Raw genomic sequence first — 24,706 nt, 5'->3', positions numbered from 1 at the left:
CTTGCTCATAATAAATCATGAATCATGTTAACAAACAAGTGTAGAGGAAACAGGGATCTGCCAATCATGTTTTTATATTATTTTTAACATGTACACATAGCTCTGATTTCCAGCATTGTTTAACTATCTACATGGCTGAGACAGGTATCGCATAGTTTTTACATAGCACAAAATAATGTATTACTTTTCAGGTTGTAAGGCACAGTATACTTTCTCAAAGCACGAATTCAATTCCTTGAAGTTGGAAGTAAAGCATTGCACAGAACAGATACAGCAGTTACGAGGAGAAGTCAATGAACTTAAGAAGGAAGTTGAAGCGACGTGTAAAGAAATCGATTCTGCACGTCATACAATGCATAGAATAACGGAACTTTTGTCAAGTACTCAAATATAAATCATCTTGCTGAAATAAGTACATTATAATGCTAATCTATGAATTAAACTTATGCAGCCTTAAATGTAATGTTTAAGATTATCCAAATATCTACCATTTAGATGACTCCATCATAGTTTAGGGCTGGCACATTCAGCCCTATACTCATAGCACATACATACAGCTCTGGTATGAATGCAATCAATCAGCCAGGGTATAAAGACTGCAATTCACTGCAAAACTCTATTGGAGTACAGAACAGTTTTTAATCATTCATTAGTAATTAATAACGTATAACCTTTACTGAAAATAAATACAGTTAAAAGACAAATAGTCAAGATATAACTAAGTTTACTCTATAGTAAAAGACAAGTATACTGTTAAAAAGACAAATCCCTTGTAGCTATTAGTCCAATATTTCTAAATCACCACTGAGTAAGTCTATGTTTAGATCAAAAAGGGACGGTTCCTCATCATCATCATATTCAACAAGGTGCATTTTAGCCATACAATCATACTCAAGGACGATTCCCCTGTACCATTTATATTCAGATTCTCCCACTTTAAATCTGTGGGATATCTGCCTTCCGATCAATGTGCTAGGCTGTTTGACATACTCAGAATTGTTTGAGCTGTCCTGGTCAATAGCTTCTGCTAGTTCCTTTTCTAGATCATTTATAGATCGCTGCCTTCCTGATCAAGTGAACACTATGTTTATCTTTTGTCCAAGAACCTTCTTGCGTATGTTTACTTGACGTCTTAAAAGAGATAGCTTCTGTGCCTTCTTTTTGGAAGTAGAAATGTCACTTTCTTCTATCTCATAAATTAAATCTTGAAGTTCTTTAGCAGTTGAGACGAGATGTTCCTTTGCGAGGTGGTCACTCTCCTTCTGTATTTTCACTTTCATAGCCTCCTGCTTCACATGGACCTTCACCATTCTTTGTTGTCTTTCCTGTGCTACTTGTTGTGTATGATACCTGTATTCTCTGCCTACTGGCTGGCGTAAATCAGTAGCCAAGTTAATTAACTTGGCTTGTTCAGTGTCATCAAGAGAATTCAGCCACATAATGCTATGGTTCTTCTTGATTTCTACAAGGTTGGAAATTGATTGTTGATTCAAATTTGGGATTTTTGTGGTTAAATAATCATTGAGTCCAAGGATTGATTCACACAAGTCATTACTTGGTTTTAACGTTGATAATTGCTTTTTGATGATTGAGTTATCTGGACTCCAATACCTACCCCCTGGGAGTTGTTGTGCATATGTACACAGTTTTTCTTTCATCTTTGTAGCGCCAGCAGCCAGCATAGGATATAGTATACTCACATCATCATCTTTCACATCAAACAACTTTTTGTGTACTGGCATTGCTTTTGTATGAAGGCGATGGTTAACTTTTACATTCTTTCCATACAATGTAGCTTCAGATTTAAAGACTACGTGATCTTTATTTAATGCAATTTCTAGGGCTTGTTCAAGTTCTTGTATCAGCAGAGCCATTGGATAGCTCATTAACACTGATGGTCATGTTGTTCAGAGCCAAACCTCCAAGTTTTCGTTGTCCTTTTGTTGTTCCATCTGTGTTCATTGCAAAACCTTTTGTACCACATTCAGTAAGAGCAGTGGCTTTGTGTGCATTACTAATAGTTCTTAATTCATCTCTGCACATATAATTGGCACATGACCTTTGCGGCAAAACTAGACTTTCCACATCAACACCTGGGTTAAAACATTTAACCACACTTTTCACAATGTTGGAAATACTTGAAGCTGGTACTTCATCAGCCAGCAAAGTGTAATATAGCTTTCGGATAGATGGGGAATATCGTCTACCTTGTTTTGTTTGAATGGTAAAACTAGAGGCATTGCAGCTGTGGTTGTGTGGAGGTAAGCTTGCCATAAATTCACAGTCATTTGACGTTGCTTGGCAGTCATCATAAGTAATCTCATTGTCATGTTTACTTAACTAATCTCGTACATCCAAAATGGTAGCCGACAGATCTAAATTTTCCTCAATCAACTTCTCACAATCCTTTTGCATCATATCGTTATCTTCTCTGTATTTCATAGCTTTCCTTTCAGCAATAAGCTTCTCTGATTGCAGCGACGATTTCTCATTCGTTACAGCGCGTAAAGCATCATGTGCAGATTGCATTTTATGATGTGATTCTTCCAACTTTCCCTTCAACTCAGTGACTTCAATATTCATATCCTCTAATTGTTTCTGACATTCTTCAAATTGTCTTTCAATTACTGCTCTACATCCATAATCAACTGGTTTGCTGGAGGTGTACTTTGCTTTTGTCAGATTGTCAATGAAACGATATGCATTGTCAGGTCGATCTGTCTTTTCAAGAAGGAATTTATCAATTGCTAAATAAAATTTTCCTATTGATATCTTAGAAGCCTTGCAAGTTACATGCGATTTTATAAGATAGGGGTGCAATTTTTGGTAGAAATCAACATTTGGAGGGACATTTAAACACCAGCTGAGTGGCATCTTTCTGCTTAGTACTTCCTCAAATAATCGAGCAAGTAACTCATCACTCAATCCATAGGCAACAAGTTCTTGTGGAAAATCCACAGCACCTACAGCAAACACCATAAAATTAATGAGCAGAATTTACAGTAACACTTGATTGCATAACTATTATTACATACATACATACATATATACATCCATACAAATATACACACATACATGATACACATACATCCATGCATACATACATACATACATGCATACATACATACATACATACATACATGCATACATACATACATACATACATGCATACATACATACATGCATACATACATACATACATACATACATACATGCATACATACATACATACAACATACATACTAGGGCTGGAACAAAGGTTAAATTTTGGCCTCCGAAGCTTCTGGGGAAAAGGTGCTTCGAACCTTTGTTACTAATGTTATGTCAACAGTACAAGGTTCCACCTTATTGTTATAACTGTAATAGGTGGTTACACACAGCTGGTTGAACAACAAGTACACTAGAACTTTGTCACTATATAGCAACAACCCTTTACAGCTGGTTTGACATGCCATTATCCATGATTACAAAGCTTTGGTGGGGTAAAACAACATTCGAAGGCTACATAACATCCAAAGGTTTCGAAGCTAAAATATCCAAAATAATCAAATAAAGGCCCTATTCGTTTACAGGCTGGGTCAAAAATGCTGGGAACGAAATAAAAGCCCAGACTTTTATACGAGGAAATACGGTACATACATACATACCCCCTTCACACTCACACTCACTCACACACACACACACACACACACACACACACACACACACACACACACACGTACAAATATACTACTGTACCTTTAGCAAGTGAACTGTTTGGGTTCCTTATTCGTGGTATCCATACTCTTTTACGATATGAATGAAGTGGTGTTCCATGGAGAGCAACTTTCTCATTCTGCAAAGCTGGACATGTTGGAGCAACAATACGCACAATGGTGTCATAAAACCTGCCTGGTCGCCCAACATTCGACGGCAGTCAAGTGCGTAGCATCACCAGGAGATGTCTGATCTCACTCTTCAAATATATCAATAATCTGACCATATGTCAGACCTTCATTACCTATATAAGTGAACATGTTACAAATAAATGCATACCACTGTACACGTATGTACTTCACTTTTGCTGTTTAGAACCATTAGCCAATTATTTGACATTCTTTATATTCTTTATTATTAATTACTGGGCAGGCAGCACAGCTGGTTTGCCTAGGATGCAAAATCAGTAATATTACAGTACATATGTTACAATTACAACTAAATATAAACAATAAATAAGTGACTTGAAAAACAATTCAGAGTACTAGCTTCGATGGCAGAAATAGATAACAAGTTCCTATCACGGAAGGTTCTTAGAAAGTAGCTGTTATGATAATGATCAGACATGGTTTTAGCTAACTATTAGCAGCAACTAACATAGCTAATACTGCATGTAAAATTGAATTTCACATTTGTGTGTGTGTATGTGTGTCGGTGTGTGTATATAGCTATGCAGTTGATCCCTTTGACTTTCTGAGCAATTAGCTAAGGTAACAATGCTTAAACCTAGATAGTTTATGCCTGATGTAATAAATTAATTAAACTACTGTAATACCTGAATTAAGGCAGCTTGCCTCCTTCCTTAAAGCCATTCTCTCCTGGTAGCTAAAGCTACAATCCAAACAGTGAAGTAAACCAGCCAACCAGCCAAACTACGAATAATCCACTGCAATACAACAGTTTTATGCGTATGTTAAACTGCTACGCACAGTTATACTCACCCAACTACAAGACAAGACTGTCTGTCACAGTAAGACAGTGTTCAAAATTCGCGCCAAATTTAACGTAACACTTTCAAGAATATTTTTACAGGCTCCTATCGACAGTTGAGGCCGTAATCATTTTCAATAACGCGACCTCTTGAAATCTGCCCCGACTGTGACTTAATGGCCGCTCACTGAGCTCCACCGTAATGTGATTTGACGTTCTAGTAGTGTTTGTCAAGTGAAAAGACCATATTCGTCGAATTCTATCTTGATCACCGTTCAGCCAGATGGTTAACAAACTTCAAAGTTAACCATACTTCATATGTGAGTTCTTTGTTGATGGATGGTTACTACTGTGGTGTGAGGAAGTTTTGGCTATCATTCATTTAGTCTCCGTGGACGAAAACCCGATTTTGGAGCAAGAAAATTTGTGTAAATGATGCAGCAGCGGGCAACCTGCTTCGCCAATCAAACTACCAATCTTTTTAGGTGAAGGTTTACTCACAGAGGAAGGTTTAACTCCAGTATTAGAAGAAAAGATTAAGGCTACTGAGAGATATCGCTCGTAGTCTCGTGATTTGCAGATATTTCGATCGATTTGTACCCCAAGAAGGCAACAGAATTAGTCGCCACTGCAGCTGTATTCAAGTGAGAGTTAGTCGAACATGTAACAGCAGGTAGCATATAATTTTGAAGATGTTGATTTTTTACATTGGTAACCCTACCATGGCTTTGTGATAATGGTGTGTAGTGAGCTGGGACTTCACAGAGAGTTCGCCAATTAGTGCTCTCAGTCAATTTGGAGTGATTTGAGGGCCATGGAGGGGCATGGAGAGCCCAAACTTAGCTTCTGGATTCCAATCGTCTTCTTGCTTCATTTTATACCCCTATATTAAGCCCACCCACTGCCCCCACCCTATTACTACCACCTGTGATATTATTACCCGCTCGAGAAAAGCTGCCCAAAACAGGGCTAATTTTGGGTATCAGAAATGTATACACCCACTCAGTGATAGCTAGTAAATAGATGCATACTTGGTGCAAATTGTGTTTGCACAGCTGTAGGCACTGGGAAGTTATTACACAATGATTACTTAAAATTGCCATATCTCCTAACAAAGCTTTGTGTATCGAAGCCGGGTTTTGTCAAATTCAGTCACATATGCACAAGCGACCAATGGCATTTAGAGGCCAAGGAGGCAGCCAGTAGCTTGATGGAATTATGTACCAATTGCAAGGGCAATGGCTCAAGCCAACCTTAGCAAGGCTACCAGGTTGAAGAATAAAAGAAAAATGGATATTGTTTATACAATCACTAAAAAAACACCTTAATTAACTAAGATCAGGGCCGCCCAAGGGGGGGCAACTTGGGTATTTTGCCCCGGGCCCCCTTGAATACCTGTTTAAAAGATCGATATACTCTAATAGAGCAATCAGATCTAAATACTCTAATAGAGCAGTCACAGTATTCTTCAGTAGCAAACTTATAGATAAGGAGATATGGTTGGTGAGGGGTAGCTATTGTCATTGTCAGCATGTAATGACCATTTTTTTTGGTCTGCTTGGGTGAAGTTGTGATTCAGAATGTAAACCTCCTTGTCTCTGGGGCCCCACTTTAACTCTTTGTCCTGGGCCCCTTAATTTCTCTGGGCAGCCCTGACTAAGATGGGAGTTATTTGTGAGCTTGACATTACTGACGGAATTAGCTATAGCTATGACTTTATGACCATATCACTTACTGTAATTATCAGTGTAATAATACTTTCAATAATTGTAACATTAATTTTATTGTGATATTAGCTAGACCTCTACATGTAAGATACAAATACAATAACACAAACTGATCAATTCTTGTTTCCTGTCAATAATAAATTAATTATACTTCAATGTTTGTAAGTCATTCACAGTTTAAACTTACCCTTTCAAAATGCTTCCAGATGTGATCTCAGATGTTGTAATTCTAAAAACATTTCCTGGGGAGCATCTCCTCAGCCCCCCTAGAATGAGCATGCAAGTACATTTTGAATGTGACTGGACAACCACAATTAATGACAGGTCATTGGTGACTTTGTCCAGACATTTTGACAGCAGAATATTTTGACACTATTTCGAGCACTGCCTTATTAATGAGGTGGCCCTATTAACAAAAATGAAATCAATGAAATAGTATGGAAGATACATTTGGACTTTCTGGACCTGGCCACTATATCAAGGTGGTCTTATTAATAAGGTGGCCACTAAGTGTGGTTTCACTGTAGCAGATAATTCATAATTGCAGCAGCTAACAAAAGCATAAGAAATTAAAACAGCAGCAATGCAGCAAACTACACAATAGGTAAAGCAGTACTTAAGAAAAGTAGTAGCAACAGTTGTTGATGCGACAGCAGCAATAGCAGCAGCAATAGCAACAGCTAAAATAAGTTGCACCTAAATTTAAGCAGTACAAGCAGCAGGAGCTGCTATACAGCAACTAAAGAAACTCCAGCTAAGAAATTGCTGCACAGTAGCACCAGCTAAAACAGCAGCTAATGAAGCTGCAGCTATAGCAGTTTGCTGTGGCTGTAGCTAAAGTAGTTGGCTATAGCAACTAAAGCAATTGCAGCTAAAAAAACGGCAGTAGTGGCATGTAAGGAATGTTGATATGATGCTGCATTGTGAAGAATGTGATAGCTGGAGATTGCTCTATTCTCAACATAAGCTTAAAGTAGCCCAACGTTTACAGCTCAAAAGAGATTTAAGAGATTACACTTTTACATACGGTGCATCAATGAGTGATCTTGAGTTACCAGAGGGACTTGATGTTTATGCAAGAGATATAGCTTGTGGTGAACCAATTGAAAAATTGTATTACTCTGCGAAGTATCCACCAGAAGTAACCAATGCAGACGTGTGACATCACAACACCATAGCACCCCATGCGGTTTTTACAGCTAACAAAGCATTAAGCCTTGTGGTCCAACATGCACACCAATAGGTAAAAAAGTTACAGCAGTTCCTTCAATACAAGCTAATCAATAAGTGTCACTTTGAAGAAAAGGGATATGGTTCCTCCTTTGGCAAGTATATCCAGAATATTCCACTTATGACAAAAGAGATACAGAAATTCTGAAGGAAGTACTTTTGCCATCAACCAACAACTACTTTGTGCCAGAGCAAGTTGCTAACATTCATGATCACAAGTGGCAAGGAATAACATTAACATTTCACAGATTTACTTGAATGCATATACTTAATCAACATACCTCTGTCCCTTATTGGTAGCATCACCTTCTTTTTCTTGACTCTTTTTTGTCCCTTCCCTCTTTCACCAGTAGAGTCCTTTTTAGTTTACACCGAGGTGTTTTTCTTCCTTTAGCTCCTTTACCTTGATTCTGCTCATTGTCTTTATCTTGATTATCATCTTGTTTATTCACCCTTTCAGTTGCTGAACCACTCTTCATTTTTCTTCTCTTCTTCCTAACCCTAACTAACTGATACTAGACTCCCTCAACTAATGCCCACAGCTCTTTACACGTTGCCCCTAAAGCAGTAGACCCTGTCAACCACCACACACTACTTCTAAAATGACATATTGACAATACAAAAATGACACTACCTCAAATCAATTGAACCAACATTATCCTTCAACCATGCACAATTCAAAACTAAGTTCTTACTGTACCCTAACCCAAACTAACTGATACTAGACTCCCTCAACTAATGCCCACAGCTCCTAAATGATAGACACTGTTCACTATACCGCACACTGCTCCTAAAGCAGAGAACCATATCAACTGTTTCTAACCCTAGTACATCTTTGTCAACCACCACTTAAAAGTCACAGACCTGTCAACTGTTAACTAAAGTAGTGCACCCTTATTCACTACTAACCCTAAGTACTGGACACTATTTCTAAATATAGCACACCTCTATTTAACCACAAAACACTGCTCCTATTTAAAATAGTACACCCCTGTTCACCACCAGACACCTACCTCTGAAACAGCAAACCTTTCTCAACAACTAATCATTGATCCCCAAGTGATAAATTCTAGCCACAATGGCATGTTCTATAAATACAACCATGACACTTAAAACATGTCCTGATAATCCCCTGTCGTAATATTAACACCTCTATCCTACTGACTAATATATCACTACAAGTATGAACACAATCACTATGATACACAAGTGCAACCTCTAAACCACCTTATAACCTCTCTTGACTGATACCACACCACCCACAAATAGCACCGTTTAGCCTGCCCACCCAGTTGTCGGTCACGCACTTGGTCCTATCCGTACCATTATCTAAGTCTAATGATAAGGGGTGCAGGCTCCTATGCGGATGACCCACAACAGTTGAGCTCACCCCGGTTGGCCACCATACAGTTCTATTCCCACAAGACAAACCCTTTTCACTGGTGTACACAACAAGATATGGTATACAGCACCTATAACAACTGCTCCCAGTTTTGCACTTGACCCCACACGTCGTTGTTCAAGATACAATAACAATGGACAAGGGCTCAAGCTTGCATATTAACTGGCAACAGTGTTGAGTACCACCTTTGACACTACAGAACTATGATATCATTATACAATCACTACTCACTATACCACCCTACTATCATTCACAAACACACTAAACAATGTAGCTCACATATTTATATAAAAACACACTACGGTATTCAACTACCTGTGACTAGGCACACAAATATGACACGTAACACTAATCAACTACACCCACACATGTACTCACTTGCTCTTGATTGCGCACCATCTCAGCTACAAATACAAACACAACATCAATTAAACCGACACACCATCTCAGTTACAAATACAAACACATCAATTAAACCAGAAACTGTGATAGTTTCTGGAAACTGTGATAGTTTCTGGTTTAATTGATGTGTTTGTATTTGTAGTTATCACAAACACATCCACTAATACAACTGATACCCTATTTCACCCCACCACAACTGTCAACACAGGGATGAAAATAACTTTTTTACATTGGACTGAAGTTTGTCAGACCACTACATGACTTGGTCGGCTATCAGTGAGACCGGTCTGACACATTAAAGTCACTGCACAGTGTGCGAAGCCCGAGCATTCTGGGGGCATGTCCCACCCAGGAAATTTTTTGTACATTTACATGAAAAAAAAATGTTGCCTATCCACACTCTTGATTGATCTGTCTTCCACAAGAGTTGCCAAATGGTTGAGGTAAGCTCCGTATCAATCCACAACACTCTGTAAAGCCTTACGCTTGTGCGTTATCCAGCGACTTCCGCTGGCTCGTACAGGTAAGTTTCCCCCTTGGGGTAAATTGTATACCTCCTTCAAGTCACCAATAAGATCTGAAAGTTCCCGACACTTTTTTGGGGACTTTTCATATAGGTAGTATAACCATAGCAACATTTCGTCAATGTCATGAAAGAGTTGGCTTGTAAAGGCATCCTTGCATGCAAGTTCCAGTCGATGTGCATAGCACTATGACCAGTGCAACCAAGGTAAGACAGCTTTAAGCTTTCCTTGCATACCATTTTGTGCAGAAACATTTACTGATGCACCATCAGTTCCACAGCCAACAAGGACAGGGTGCTGATTTACATCAAGGACCTTCTCTCTCTGGAGTATATCATCTATTCCCATAGTCTTCAGTGCTGTACCAAGACACTGTACTAGCCCATCTGCATCACTCTTAGTCGGCTCCAACACACAAGTACCTTGCATGGGTGGTAACTTCCATCACTCTTACAATGTAGAATTACAAACAACTCATTCTCCACATGTCCTTTATCAGTAGAAGCATCCATTAGAGCACTGTAGAAATTGCATGTTGTTAGGCTAGCATGAAACTGCTGTCTTTGGCTCTCCGCTATGTAGTGAACAATAGTACGAGCAGAATCCCTGTTTTTAGATGTCGAGCCAAGATCCACTCCATGTCTCTCTTCCAATTCATGGATTGATGGGTATTTCAAAAAAGGTATATGCTCTTTTGCAAGCACCATACTGATGTCAAACTTCTTCACTCTCTCTCTCACAGTTGGATCTATGGCAGACGACAACAGACTTTGAACAATAGGGCTGTAACTGGTGATTGGTTAATGCCTACTTTTGGCTTGGTCCCTCCGAAAAAGCATCATAGCTGACTTGTGCTGTTCACTCCCGGCATGGTCAGTGATGTTACTCGTCTTATGATGGCTGGAACCATCGATCATGTCTTAGAGAAATTCTTGTGCCCACATATTTTGCTTTCATACTTTCTACAAACAACACACCAAAGCGTTGACACACACAATTTGTCTTCGTCATCAATTTCGGCATGCAACCAAGCCATAGACTGATGTTCCATCTTGTAGATTCGCTGCCACTTACGAAAAGTCTCCTTCGACACTTGTCTTTTTGTTCGCTTCGATTTCGAGTTCGAACTTGATCCTCTCTTGCCAGTACTGGACGTGTGAACGCTGCTTGAAACACTGGAAGCCATTTTAAACATAAACGCACATGTCTGTAAACACGAGCGCTTACGTAATTATTAATATAAAAGGCTTCCAGTGCTTCAAGCAGCGTTTGCATGTCCAGTACTGCCTGTACTGGCAAGAGAGAATTGAGTTCGAAATCGAAGAGAACTAAAAGACAAGTGTTGAAAGAGACTTTTCTTAAGTGGCAGCGAACTATAATTATTAGCTCAAAGATAAAATATTCCAGGATTGACATGGTCAGCTTTTGGTTTAAGTCACTTTGCTGCATTTGCTCTAAAAACAGGATTTAAAAGCAGGATTTAAAAGGTTTCCCATCTTCTGATTCATTTCTAGTATTTAGTATTTGGTATTAATTTCAGAAAAAAGGCACAGCTGTGAATCCTGCTCAACTACATACAAATCAATCAATATAAAAATGATAATCTATTTCTCTGTTGATCTTAGAAACAATTGTACTGCTTTTGGCCTGAAAGATTTAGTTGATCATAAGAAGTAGGCATCTATATAGTAGCTAAGAAGAAAGATTATGTCATGCATCAACCAAGTTGACAGCCTCCACCAAATAAGAAGCTCTCATGTATGACGGTTGATAGAAGATGGTGAGTTATTTCATTTGTTTAATCGGTCAACCTTTGTCTGCAGGCTGATGATAATAGTCGATTTTTTGATATTGACTCTATTCTGCTGCCAATCAAGACCACAGAGTTCAAAGAGTTTCCAGCATGCCAAACAATCAATATGTTGAATTCACCTTGGTAGGTGAATGATCTGGGAGGATTATGCTTACTTGAATGATAACCAGAAGAAGTCTATTGAAGACTATCTTAGCAGTGATGGTATTGTGTGCCAACCTCATAACCACAAGGAGGTGCTGGTAAAGAGAACAGTGACTGTTGGTCTTCATGTCTTGGCAGACTGCCTGGTAAGGGCTAGTGTGAATACAGTTTATGTTGTGTGCAATGGATAGAAGTTCTCATATGCCATGTGAAGCACCTTAATGAATTTAGAAGCAGCAACCATGAGGTTTGACATTAGCCATCTGGTGCACAGTGACTCCATACCTCTGTTTGGATTGGATGAGAGAATTAAAGGAATAGTGTACCCAATGTTCTATAAGTTGGATGGTGGGTTTGGGTCGATCCTACTTCTGATGAACCAGCATCCAGGTCATGAGTCCATAGAATTGAAGGTGTATCCTCACATAGTGCATACCATCAAGAGCTTTAGCATAACAATGGAGATGCCCTGCTCTATAAAGATGATGAGGACTATGCTGCAATGGAAGAACTGTCTGAGAAAATGTGTGGAATTTCTCCACAACATTGTTACGGATTCAGGTATGAAATGCTTTATAAAACCTTGTGTAAATTGTTAAATACTTCAATAGGTATGAAATGGTGTTTAGGACGACAGTAAGCATTCATGAATGCTTCACTGTAATGAATCAGTATCTGTCTTCTTCACCTGATGATGTTCCCCTTGGAGTGATTGTGAACAAAGAGGTGAAGATTGAAGAATATGTGAAGAATCTTAAGTCAATTTTACAACAGGCTAAAGATCATGGGGTGAGCATAGGAGACAATCAGCTCCATTGGATGGCTCAGCTTCTAAATGCAGCAGGATTTTCATCAGACAGATGAGACAGATGGCTGCAAGAAGATACTGCTGAGGAATTGAAGGAAGCAAAGATGTTTATGCCAACCATTAATCAGAGAGGCCTTCTGGAGATTCTGGACCAGTTGCTTGTCCATCATCCACCCAGAAACGACAACCTTGAGTGTGGCATGACAAGAAAGGGGATGCACAAATGCTTTTTCAACGAGTGCTGAGCTAGCAGAATACATCTTTCATTTATATGGATCTGAATGGAAGTCACATGTCAAGGTTATTTCCAATAGCCCAGAGAGAACAGCAAAGAAGAAGAGGTTGGAGAAATCTGTGCATCTCGACAGACAGTTTATTTCACTAGGTACTGTGCTGATTGGTAGGCAATGTTACATTGTCTACAGTCAGCCCAGTGACAACTTGTGCTTCTTTCATAGCTTTTCACGCATACTTTACCCTTTCCTACGAGAGAAAACCCCTTACACAATGAGTTGAAGCATGAATTAGAATGCTTTTATGGTGACTCATCTTACCCAGAACTTCAGGAACACTTGGAAGAGTTACTTACATTTAAGTATGAGGACCAAAGGTTTCGCTACGCGAGACTATAGTGAATCTTTACAGGGAAACATGGGAAACATGTTGTTGAAAAAGTATGTTTGTCATTTACCGGGGGTATATTATTGGGTTCCCACCATTCACATGTAGAACCTCTAAATATACAAAAATACACAGAATTCATAGCTCAGGGGAAGTTAATATATTATTGAATACAAATAATTAAAACATGTGAAACTTACCTGTATTTCGTTAACAACTGCCATACTGTCATCATTAGGATCACACAAAAATATGTATACCTCCACGATTAAATTAAGCCCTACTGGTGAGCTCCATAACTTTGAACAGCATGTAATTACCGACCAGTATAAGGTGGCTGGTAACAACGTACCAGCAATATCCAATGGTGACAGCTCACTATCCTAATCAGTACTGGAACTAGATAACAAATAAATGTCACTATAAATACATGTACTACATAATCATACTCATCACTATGCACTTCACCTTCATCACCAGTAACGTCAACAACACATACATCTCCGGCATCTGACTGCTCACTTCTGTAGTGGGTCTAGAATGATTAATCACCAATTCAGATTATAACAGATCTGACTCTTCGACCAATCTATCTGTTATTCACATATCCTAACTTGCTTTCAATAAATATTACATCCATTAATAGTGGTGATAGTGTACCAACTCCTAGTTCAGATACAAGTAACTTTCACTATTCTGAAAACTACATGTTTTAGCAGTCATGGGATCAAGAATAAGGTGGGCACCACCAATTTGTTTTCGTAGCCCCAATTGCATGTGAATGTGTTGATAGCTTATGAACCTGGACACCAATAGCGGGAGTTGAAACAGCGGATTTAGCAGTTGTACCCATCAGCAAACCTGTCTACTGTGTGCGGTACCCATAAGGCATCCAATTCCCCAAACACTAGTGGGTTCAGCATCCAGTTGTCGTGGTCAAGTATCCTACTTATAATCAGTTATTTGGTTTTCTTCCCTGGGGATCCACTCAGGTTCCACATGGATCCTTGCCTTTGCTGAGGTGTCAAAGATTGCCAGGGCCTCTTGTTGGAGGGCAGGCTTCTTGCTCCCATTTAATACGATTCTCACTACATGTTGGTTATCGGTAAACTAATGCAACCTTTCATTCTGCAATTTAGATTCTAGGACCATTCTGACTGCCCTCAATTCTCTCCATGTTGAGTTTTGTCCTACATCCTCTTTTGACCACTGGCCATTTGCAATTTGACCGCCATGTTCTGCGGTGTAGCCAGCATACCCTGTATCACTGGCATCTGAGTATACCGCCCTTATTGCTGATGGTTTTGGCCATAGGTCCTGTCCATTGAACAGGTAGATTTTGTTTTGACAGAACAATATTTCAGATTTTTCCTCTGCCAACTGCTGACATCATGACACCCTTGTACTCAGGACAGCATACATGCTACAAGTCAGACGGGTAATTGGCCCAAGGACCAGAAACTATTTTACCTATCACACTAGCCGAAAGCCTAGCCAGTATAACCTGCATAATGATTTAAGTAATTCTCAGGTATTTGGCAACTTTGTCTCAGGGATAAAAGGCTGACCTTCGTGCAAGTTGATCTCAAAACCCAGTCATATTAACCGCTGCTCAGGCTCCCACTGGGATTTTGCTTATTATGTATGGGACCCGAGCTTCCGTCACCTTCTTCCTAGTTTCGATAGTTTTGTCTAGATCTTTGACAGCCACTATTTCATCATCCAGATACAAAACTACTCTTAACCCTTGGCCCCTTCAATATCCTACTAATGGCCTTAATAACTTTGTAAAGCATAGCAGGCTGTGGATAACTTCTGGGTCAGGCTTGGGAGAGGTCGAGTATGCCTCACTTGAGCACACCTTTCCCTTGGCTAGGACATTTGTTTAAGCTACCCGGCTTGGTTGAGATGACCTCTTGGTCACCAGTAGGCTATTCCCTACCCTTATATTATCAACACCTGGTACACCCTTATCAGGAGCATGCTCTGAAGCTCTGTTAACCGGTTTTTCTTGTCTGTGAGCCTTGTCAATACCATGTAGGTGACTATTCAATACTTGCTCTAGACCATCACCACTGGTGTTTGCCACATCCTGGCTAGGCCCTTGCTTGATACTGAGTACACTCAGCCCTATTGCACTTCCAGGACACCTCGCCCCATTGTGACACACATCATACAACTTATTCATAAATCGCTGGAATTTGTTGCAGGATCTTCTCTTCACAAGTGTAGCAGGGGCCCAGTGGTCTCATCTTCAGGGGTGGCAGTCCGGGCTGTACGTCCACAGGTCTATTGGCTGGTTCTGCCTTACCCCATTTTCTAACTGGCCCATTGTCTAATGCGACTCTCCTCTTTTCGCTATACCGCTCCTTTTTAGCCTTATACAGCTTCGTCTCGCCTTTGGAGTTGTCTGCCAGTTTGTTGGCTTCGTACTCTGCCACCACTCTCTAGTCCAATCAGTTGTGTTTCTACAGGACCCTGATAGCCTCCTTACCCTGATTAAACTCTGCGGTCGTTTTTTCTAGGGAAGCCTTATCTGCGTAACTTGTAGGGGCCATCTTCCCCAGGGTCTTCTTAGCTGCATCAATGTGATCCTCCACCATTGAATTTGAACTGTGCCTCATTGCCCTTCTTCTTGAAGTGATAGGCCTTCTTGTTTATCTTCACAATCACTTTCTGTGAGGTGCGGCCTGGCTTGCTTCTACCTCGTACTGAAATTTGTCCAGTTTGGCTGTAAAATTTGCCTCAATGCCATCCTTCATGGTGGTGACGGCGTTCATTAGTTGTGTAAATTGATCAGCTTCTAGAGACATCACTACAGTTTGTAGGAAACTCAGTGCTCCACTAGACATCACAGTGCTCCACTAGACATCACAGTGCTCCACTAGACATCACAGTGCTCCACTAGACATTACATGACAGAATGAATAATCATACCTTACTTAGCCTTATAAACCTTTACGTCACGTGAGAGAGGCTTACGTGACCACCAATAGTATTCATGCAGGAGCTTATTTTCTGTCTAATTCATTGCATTCAACCGACAGAAAATATACTTAGTAACCCCTCAGGCCCTTAGTAGTGCCCTCGCTGCGTTCAGGACACTACAGCCTCAGGCCATCAGGATTACTAAATTGCTTAGTTCCCTTGCTCTTGGTGTCTAACTACTATAGTGTTTAATCAAATTTGTGTGTGCACACAAAGTGCCATAGTGTGATTAGCTATGATGTTAGGTTTTGAACTGGTGACACTCCTGTCGTACCAGCAGGTAGTGAAGAAAAGTTGGAGTTATGTTGGATGTTGCAGATTTTTGGAATATGGCGGAACACTGGTAAGAATTGGTATCATTACATGTAGTATTTAATTGAATTTTATGTGTGCTCACAAAATGCCATAATTCCATAGTGTGATTTTGCTATGGTGTTATTTTTTGTACTGGTGACGCTCCTGATGTAATAAGAAAGGGTGGAGATATGTTGAGTGTTATAGGTGTGAGAGCGGCCATTAATGTTATTGGGGATTGCATTTGCAGGTACTGGCAACTAATACAGTAAATGCTGGCAAGCTACTGATTTTAGTTTTTTCTGATATGCTAGGCCAGCCTAGCCGTTCATGTGGTAGACACACGATCAAATTGGTTAAGGGAAAAGACTACCTTCACTGCCCTATTCTGTACGCTGTAAGCAACCAACATGGTGATTGAGAAGAGGGGGTACCCACACTGTTAGAGCATACATGATGTGCAATGAAATGAGGGACTCCAATAGCAACTTAAGAAGGGAATGTTTGTGACTGCATCCAATGAGATACAAATAGTAAGAGCATTGTGACACACTTAACACCTGAACATTCCACTGAAGACAACAATCAAAAATAGCGTTGCTGAGTGATAAATAGCGTTGCTGAGTGATAGCTGTAAGAGGTTGGTCATCAATGACTTTCTTTTGCTGTGCTTGAAAGAGAACCACATCACACTTGATTTGTTAACATTAAGCTACATCTTACTCTGAGAAATCCACTTAGAAATGAGCTCAAGGTTGTGAGATAACTTCTTCTCAACTTCTTCACAAGTATCTCCAGAACAAATTGGAATTGTGTCATCAGCAAACTGCAAGAGGTTACCATGAAGGGCATATCATTGACACATACCAGAAATAACAGTGGCCCTAAGGCACTTCCCTGTGGTATACCTCCACAAGCAGGTATCCATGATGAAAAAGAGAACCCTGGACTTTACTCTCTGCAAACAGTTGGTCAAGTAATCAGTAAATCAGGACACAACGACCTAACATGTACATCACTAAACGATCACTGTATCCTCACATGGACATCACCAATAGATCACTGCGTCCTCACATGCACATAACTGAAAGATCACTGTATTGTCACATGGACATCACCAAAAGATCACAGTGTACTAACATGGACAATACTGAAAGATCACTGTGTACTAACATGCCATCACCGAAATGTTATCACAAGCACATCACCGAAAGAACACTGTGATCTCAAATGTACATCACCAAAAGATCACTGTGTCCTGACATGCACATTACCACTGTGTCCTCACAAAGACCTCACATGTACATCACTGAAAGATCATTGTGTCCTCTCATGCACATCGCTTTGTCCTCACATGTACATCACCGAAATATCACTGCGTAGTCAGCACAGAAATATGCAAGCAAGCACCTAACATATATACACATGGTAAACAGAGCAGGCATAGTTTCCATAGGATGGTTGTAATAGTGCACGTTAAATTGTGGTTAAAACAAGTGTCAAATATTAAAAGAATACAATACTACGACGATTCTGTCTACCATGCAGGGACGTAGCCAGACTTTTGGCTTAGCTGTAACACAAAAGTTGCTACCTACTGACAGTAGGGGCATAGCCAGTTTTTATTGAAGGAGGTTCGGATTTCAAGGGGAATGTTTTTGGGGGAAGGCCTGGGCAGACCACATCTGAACGAAAATAATGTATACACAAAATGTGCTTTCAGTAACATTAAAAGGTGCTGTTTGTGCATCTAGCTAGCTAAAACCTACACACTGCTGTTTATGTAGCTTATAGAAACTATAAACCTATTGTAGCTACTAAATCTTCACTTCCAGACAGCCAACTTCAAATTTTCTGGCACACGGGAACCCTCCACACTTGACTCGCTTAGTTGCTGTTGATGGTCAGTAACTTGAGATTTGGCTTGTACTCCAATGTATTCGAGACATCACGTGTCCGAAACATGTGACAAATAAACAAACCATTCATTAGATAATATATATCAACTGATTACAATTTGTGCTCACCTGACACATGTATAAGACAATCACTAAAGTTTATCGCAGCTGCTGCCTTGTAATCTGTCTAACTCAACCAATCAACAGTGTTTTGCCATTTCCACCATGCATCACGTGCACTACTGATCACATGATGCAATAGATCTCGATGATTTGCAATATTTCAGCTTTGATGCAATGCGATGCTCAAGATTAGCACAGAGGAGCACTAGTGTGCAAGTAGCTACTGGAGAGCTTCAGGGCTGTAAGATTTGATGAGATTTTTAGTTTTAAAATATTCTGCCTGTGAAGGGGGGTGTTCGTCCAAATCCCCCCAGCTACGCCCTTGATCTCCCCTCCACCAACCACACCTTATTTATAACTACATACGTAGCTTGCTACACTGCTTCTCAAATACTGTGACTGATTTATTAGACATTAGCTATTAGACATTAGAAGCTTGCTTTATGACATTTTAAATACTCTCATTAGCATTACCTGTGAAATGCGATGGAGGCTTTGCTAGTCCTAATCTTTCATGGACAGGGACAATCATGAAGTTACACACATTTTCTGCATGATACTTAACAAACCACTGATACACAACTGGACTTCTTGGTGAGAACTCTGCTTCTCATTTCTACCAAATGGACTGCAGCATTTCATCAAATTCCTCAGAGGTACTGGTATCTAACAGCCCTGTTGCATGATGTGAATGAAATGATCCCACAACATCTTCAACCAACAAGGTTTGGTATTGTTTTGACACACCCATTTCCTTCATTTTTTCTTGGATATCACGTATCAGGTGAACTGCACATCGGACGTGTTGTGCAAATGATAGATTATGGAGAATCGCTGCATAAAATTGCTTTCACCCTCTGTACTTACCGCAAGAATGTGCGAAAGGAGAGGGTGTGCTCCAATATTGGAGGAAATCAAGCAACGGTATAATTCTTTAAGTTTTCGTTGATGTACTAACATTGGCCCTAAAAATGTAGGTACAGTACCATCAACACTCCTTTCCAGCATAAGATACTTGTAAGCAGTCACAGTAATCATAAATTTTCCACAGTTAAATGTAGGATCAAACCTCATCACAGAAAACTCATCTTCACAAGTACAGAAGCATTCTATGTCAAGTAATTGCTGCTCAGAAGGCTCTGGTACAGCTTGGACACACTGGACAAACTTTTCTCCTTCACACTTTGATTTCATACACATCTCCATAACAGCATAGAGTAGATTATGGTTATGTCTAGAAGAGCTAGTATTGGAAAGTTGGTGGAGGTTCTGTGGCAAGCAACTAGATGAATGACATTCTACAACACCACCTTCTTTTGTAATTTCTGCCACAACTGTAATGCCACTGCACTGCTTATCCTTTATTTTCTGTAGAGTACTGGGTTGTGTCCAGATGAATGAATCTGAGTGATGATGAACGTTTCCATGAGGTAGCACTTTCTGTGTTCTTCGCACTTAAATGTGTACTGGATGACACACAGATCTTTGATGTACCCAGCACAATCTGCAATGAATAAATGTATTTTATACAACAGTACGGTTTCATATTCAACACAACATAATTTAATCCTAGAATATTTGTATATTCGCTATATTGGAATAAAACCTATCAATACATGTTCCTATACAATTCCCATTGACGTAATGAATTTGTTTGTAAAAGTGTAATTAGCTATTCTATATTTTGAAGACAAATGCTTCCTGTGTGTCATTATGTGAAGACCGTTGAGCTTACAAATTTGATGGTATCTTACTCTACTGCCACTTTGTTTGCTTATAAGCTTGGGACCATTGAATGCTACTTCCTGAATTGGATATCAGTATATTATCTAAGATAATACTTTCAATAAATATCATGGTACGAGACAGATCAGATGCAGCATGGTGACAGCTCTAGTTCTTCTTGATACGATAAACATCACCAGGCATTTCCTTAGGGCACTTCTTTCCAAGGGACAGCAATTAATGCAACTTGATGGAATCAGATGTCTTTACTTTGAAGTACGATGGAGAGGCAATATGCCTCCAAACTCGATGATTAGTGATAGGAACTACAGAAGAATCCTTAATGAATTCTACAAGTAATATTGCAGTAAATACTACCATACATTGCATAGATTATTTCTCTTGCTACATTCTGTTTGATTTGGCATCAATTGCATAGACCATATGGTCTATCATATTTGTTGTGGATTATTCTACAGTAGGGAAATTCAAATAAGGGCAAATGTGAAGCTTACAGATAAGCCTATTTGTGCATGCAAAGCCTTTTTGCTGTTAACTTAACACATTTGGTGAACTACAAGCTAAGCAAAGGGCACTCACTTCTACACTGTAGACTATTCTGAGGTGGCTTTTAGCCTATTAGGGTTTTACTGAAATTTTGTATTGATAATACTTGGTCCCTCCCTCACAAATGTAAATTACATGTATAGCTATATATAAAACATGCATGCTTATGGCTTTGCAAAGAATGTATGGTGTGTTTTCTCTTCACTGATGTGGCCAACTTCACTTGGCTTGACTCCCCATCTACAATCATCACACCAATGTTGGATGTAGCGATGGTGTCTGTGCCAGGTGTCATAATATCAATATTACCATGTGGTAATTTCTTATCTGTGACATTTAGTGGAGCCTTTATAATCATCATATAATTTGGAGGAGTAAACGTTCCAAGAAAGCCACTGTGTCGATGTTCTCCTACAACAAAATGCTTGATAAATATTAGCTAATGATCAATCAAAGCTTACATGATGATACATTGGATTTTCTTGTTACCCAAATTGGTTAAAAAAGACCACTTTGTTATAAACATTTCTTTTAAAATGTCTCTTCAAGGAGACAAACAATAGAATATAGCATATATGCACATTCATTAACTTATATTTAAACCCTAAACCTAGTAAATAAAGTTTCAAAACTTTTTATGAAACTACATATCTGGTTCGAATGAGACAATAGGATTCTAGTGTTTTGAATGAGACAATAGGATTCTAGTGTTTTGTTAGCAGTTTATAGTCAAGAGATCGTGTGAGCATTTATGTTGTATATATGGACCTTATCCGCATTGACGTCCCAACTTAAAAATGATGGTAATAGTGTGGGAATTTTGTACAGGGTTGTATTAAGAGAGATGGTGTTTCGCTACAAAATCATTTATATACAACAAGGTGAGGCATACGTACTTAGTTACAAGGCAAATGTGAGCAGTTTTGTATCCTTATCAAAACTTAGGTCTGGTTTTGCCTGGTGTGATTATTTCACATTGCCACATCATGCTAACTAGTTTTTGTCCAATAATCCCATGTTGTGAAAGCTGCAAACAATTCATTTTGGTTACTACAAATGAAAACATGATGAAGTCCCCTACGGTAATTTTGTCAAATATGACATCAATGGAGATAAGGTCCATTCAACCAGAGTCTCTTTACAAGAAGTTGACTCCCACCAGTTTTTATGTAGGCCTTTCATATCTAAACTACCCATGATTCGAGTTATCTGAAAGAAAAGTGTGTTATTTATATTAATTATCTAATAATTATGTCATGAAACTGATTCTTTGAATTGATTTTAATTTTACAATAACTAGGTATAAAAATCATAGTCATGCTATACCTTAACAGAACGGTAACTTACAATGCAGTCAGAAGATACGCAAAGCTCATCAACAAATGAACCGGACACCCAAAATTCCAGTGAATCTGACTCTACTGAAACTCCTGACTACCGTTATGATGTGCCGCTGTTGGCATCACTACAGCAAATGATGAACTGTGTAGTTGTGGCTGAACACATATGCATAGACATAATGTAATCATTTTATAAGTATATAGTTGCTCAAAAGTCACCAGAGCACAGATGGCAAGCTGAGAGACTACTGTGATGGGACAGCCTTTAGAAATCACCAGTTGTTTACAGAAGACCCATATGCATTACAAATGCATTTACACTACGATGACTTAGAGGTGTGCAACGCATTAGGATCAAAAGCAAGCACACACAAACTAGGTATGTCAGTAAAACTACAGCAATGAGCATTGAAATCATGGTGACATACATAAAGGTCTATGGTAATCTGCTTCTATGTACAATTATAGGAGTCTTATATTATTCAGTTGGTAATTTGCCACCAAAACTGCGGTCATCTTTGCACAGCATTCAACTTGTAACAGTAGTGAAAACAAACCAGTGGAGAAGTACAGAATTAACACTATCTTGGAACCATTTATGAAAGATCTCCATGAGCTAGAGAAAGTATGCAGGATAATTGTATAGCACAGTAACACAGTATACTGCTAAACATATTAAAAATAAAGAATGTGACTTCACTAACAAAATAAAACCTACGGAAACTAACAAAACCTATGAATGATCACTGAAGTAAACTGACAGGGATAATGGTTAGGGCTGGAACAAAAGTTCAGAAGCTTCAAAATTTTCTGCAAGCTCCCCACAAATCCCTATGATGACTCAGTGTGAGCACTAATTTTATAGCCAATCCATAATGTATTTTGTTAGCGGAAAGTAGGTTTTGATGCAGAGTAGATTAAACGCGTTCTAAGCACTACCTAAATATATTACGCTTAAGGGTCATGGTTAAATCAAGTCTCTATTATGACTCATTGGTAGTATTAATTGAGTCATTTGTTGGTTTACCATGATTACTCCAGTGATCCCTTCTTGTTTCATAGCTTTCTCAGTAGTCCTGTTCAATATACACTATTGACACAGATGACCCACTGTTGTAAACATAGAAGTATTGGTAGTAATGATCCCCGGCCCCTACTTGTAATATGTAATTATGCTTACCTGAAGGACAGTGGTGTAGAGTTCAGTATTCTTGGCAGACCAGACAGATGCCGTGGAACTTTGGTGAACATTTCCGCAGATAATCAAGGTTCTGCTTGGCTGTACCTAGAGTTTATAAGTGCTGCAGGCGTTGCGGCTCTTATGAACTCCTGGCTGTGCTCAGCGACCAGCGGTACAAAAATCCTTGATATGGTGATACAGGTGGAAATTAATTTAGCCTAACCACAAAATTGTTAACATTGTTTGGTTTAAATGGTTAAGAACATACACTTAAATTTTTGTTTATAGCACTTTTTGTTAATTTTAGCAATCCAAACTTGGTGTTTGGCAAGATTTTTGCCCGTGCTGATTGGAGACGTGGTTCCAGAGGGTGATGCTAATTGGGATCATTTTCTACAACTATTAGAAATTGTTGATTACATCTTTGCTCCCCAAACTACAGTAGCAAGTATATCCTACTTGAAAGTAATGATTGGAGATTACTTGACCGAATTTAAGCAGTTATACCGAGAGCGTCGTCTCACTCCTAAAATCCACTACATGATTCATATCTCATCTTATATGTCAAGGTACATACAATTAATGTCTGGATTCCATTAGAAAGCTATACTGTAGACATACAAATTTTCGAGGTGCGTAATTTTTGTGGATTGACAAATTTCAGGATTTTGCAGTTTTATTTTCGAGGATCACTTGTTTTTCACTAAGATTACCTATTAGAAAGTATAGAGCTAATCCTGATAATCGTTAATTTTCGAGGATGAAAATTTCATGGAAAGCCAAGCAACCACAAAATTTGCGAAAATTACGTACCTCGAAAATTTGTATATATACGGTAGTATACATAAAGTGTGCTTCGTATATATATAAAAAAATACTTCCCTGTTATGTAGGTATGGCCCACTAACTTCTGTTTGGTGTATGTGATATGAGGCAAAATACAGCTATCTGAAAAGAATTTCAGGAGTCATAAAGAACTTCAAGAACATACCAGTCTTTAGCGTGCTACAAGATGGCTGACAGCAAAGGATACCTAAACAAATTGGAGGACAAAGGAAAAGGTTAAAACACAAAATATTATCACCGATTTGGCAATAGCACATGATGGCTTCTCTTCATAACGGAAATCATTCGTATTCTTCATAGTGGCTACTTTGATTTCAGAAGTGCTTTTCGAATAGTTCTCAATTCATAATGCTGTATAACAGTTTGAACATAGCTGACAATGAAGCAC

General features: G+C 39.1%; 1 protein-coding gene across 1 annotated transcript; it reads right to left on the bottom strand.

The window, feature by feature from the left end:
* Window positions 1–654: 654 nt before the first annotated feature.
* LOC136245690 (centrosomal protein of 290 kDa-like) lies at window positions 655–3,901 on the bottom strand. Its single transcript, XM_066037179.1, has 2 exons — window positions 3,739–3,901; window positions 655–2,963 (listed from the first exon to the last, which is right to left on the bottom strand). Exon 2 carries the CDS (start codon window positions 2,872–2,874, stop codon window positions 2,341–2,343), a length of 534 nt encoding a protein of 177 aa, XP_065893251.1. The 5' UTR covers window positions 2,875–2,963; window positions 3,739–3,901; the 3' UTR covers window positions 655–2,340.
* Window positions 3,902–24,706: the final 20,805 nt, after the last annotated feature.

The sequence above is a fragment of the Dysidea avara genome, chromosome 15 (assembly GCF_963678975.1).
Source record: "Dysidea avara chromosome 15, odDysAvar1.4, whole genome shotgun sequence".
Lineage (NCBI taxonomy): Eukaryota > Metazoa > Porifera > Demospongiae > Dictyoceratida > Dysideidae > Dysidea > Dysidea avara.
The sequence above is the reverse complement of the archived record's forward strand: the minus strand, read 5'-3'. Positions and strand labels throughout refer to the sequence as shown.

Coding starts and splice junctions, on each gene's coding strand:
- LOC136245690 (XM_066037179.1), bottom strand. CDS start 2,874: ATGCCACTCAGCTGGTGTTTAAATGTCCCTCCAAATGTTGATTTCTAC.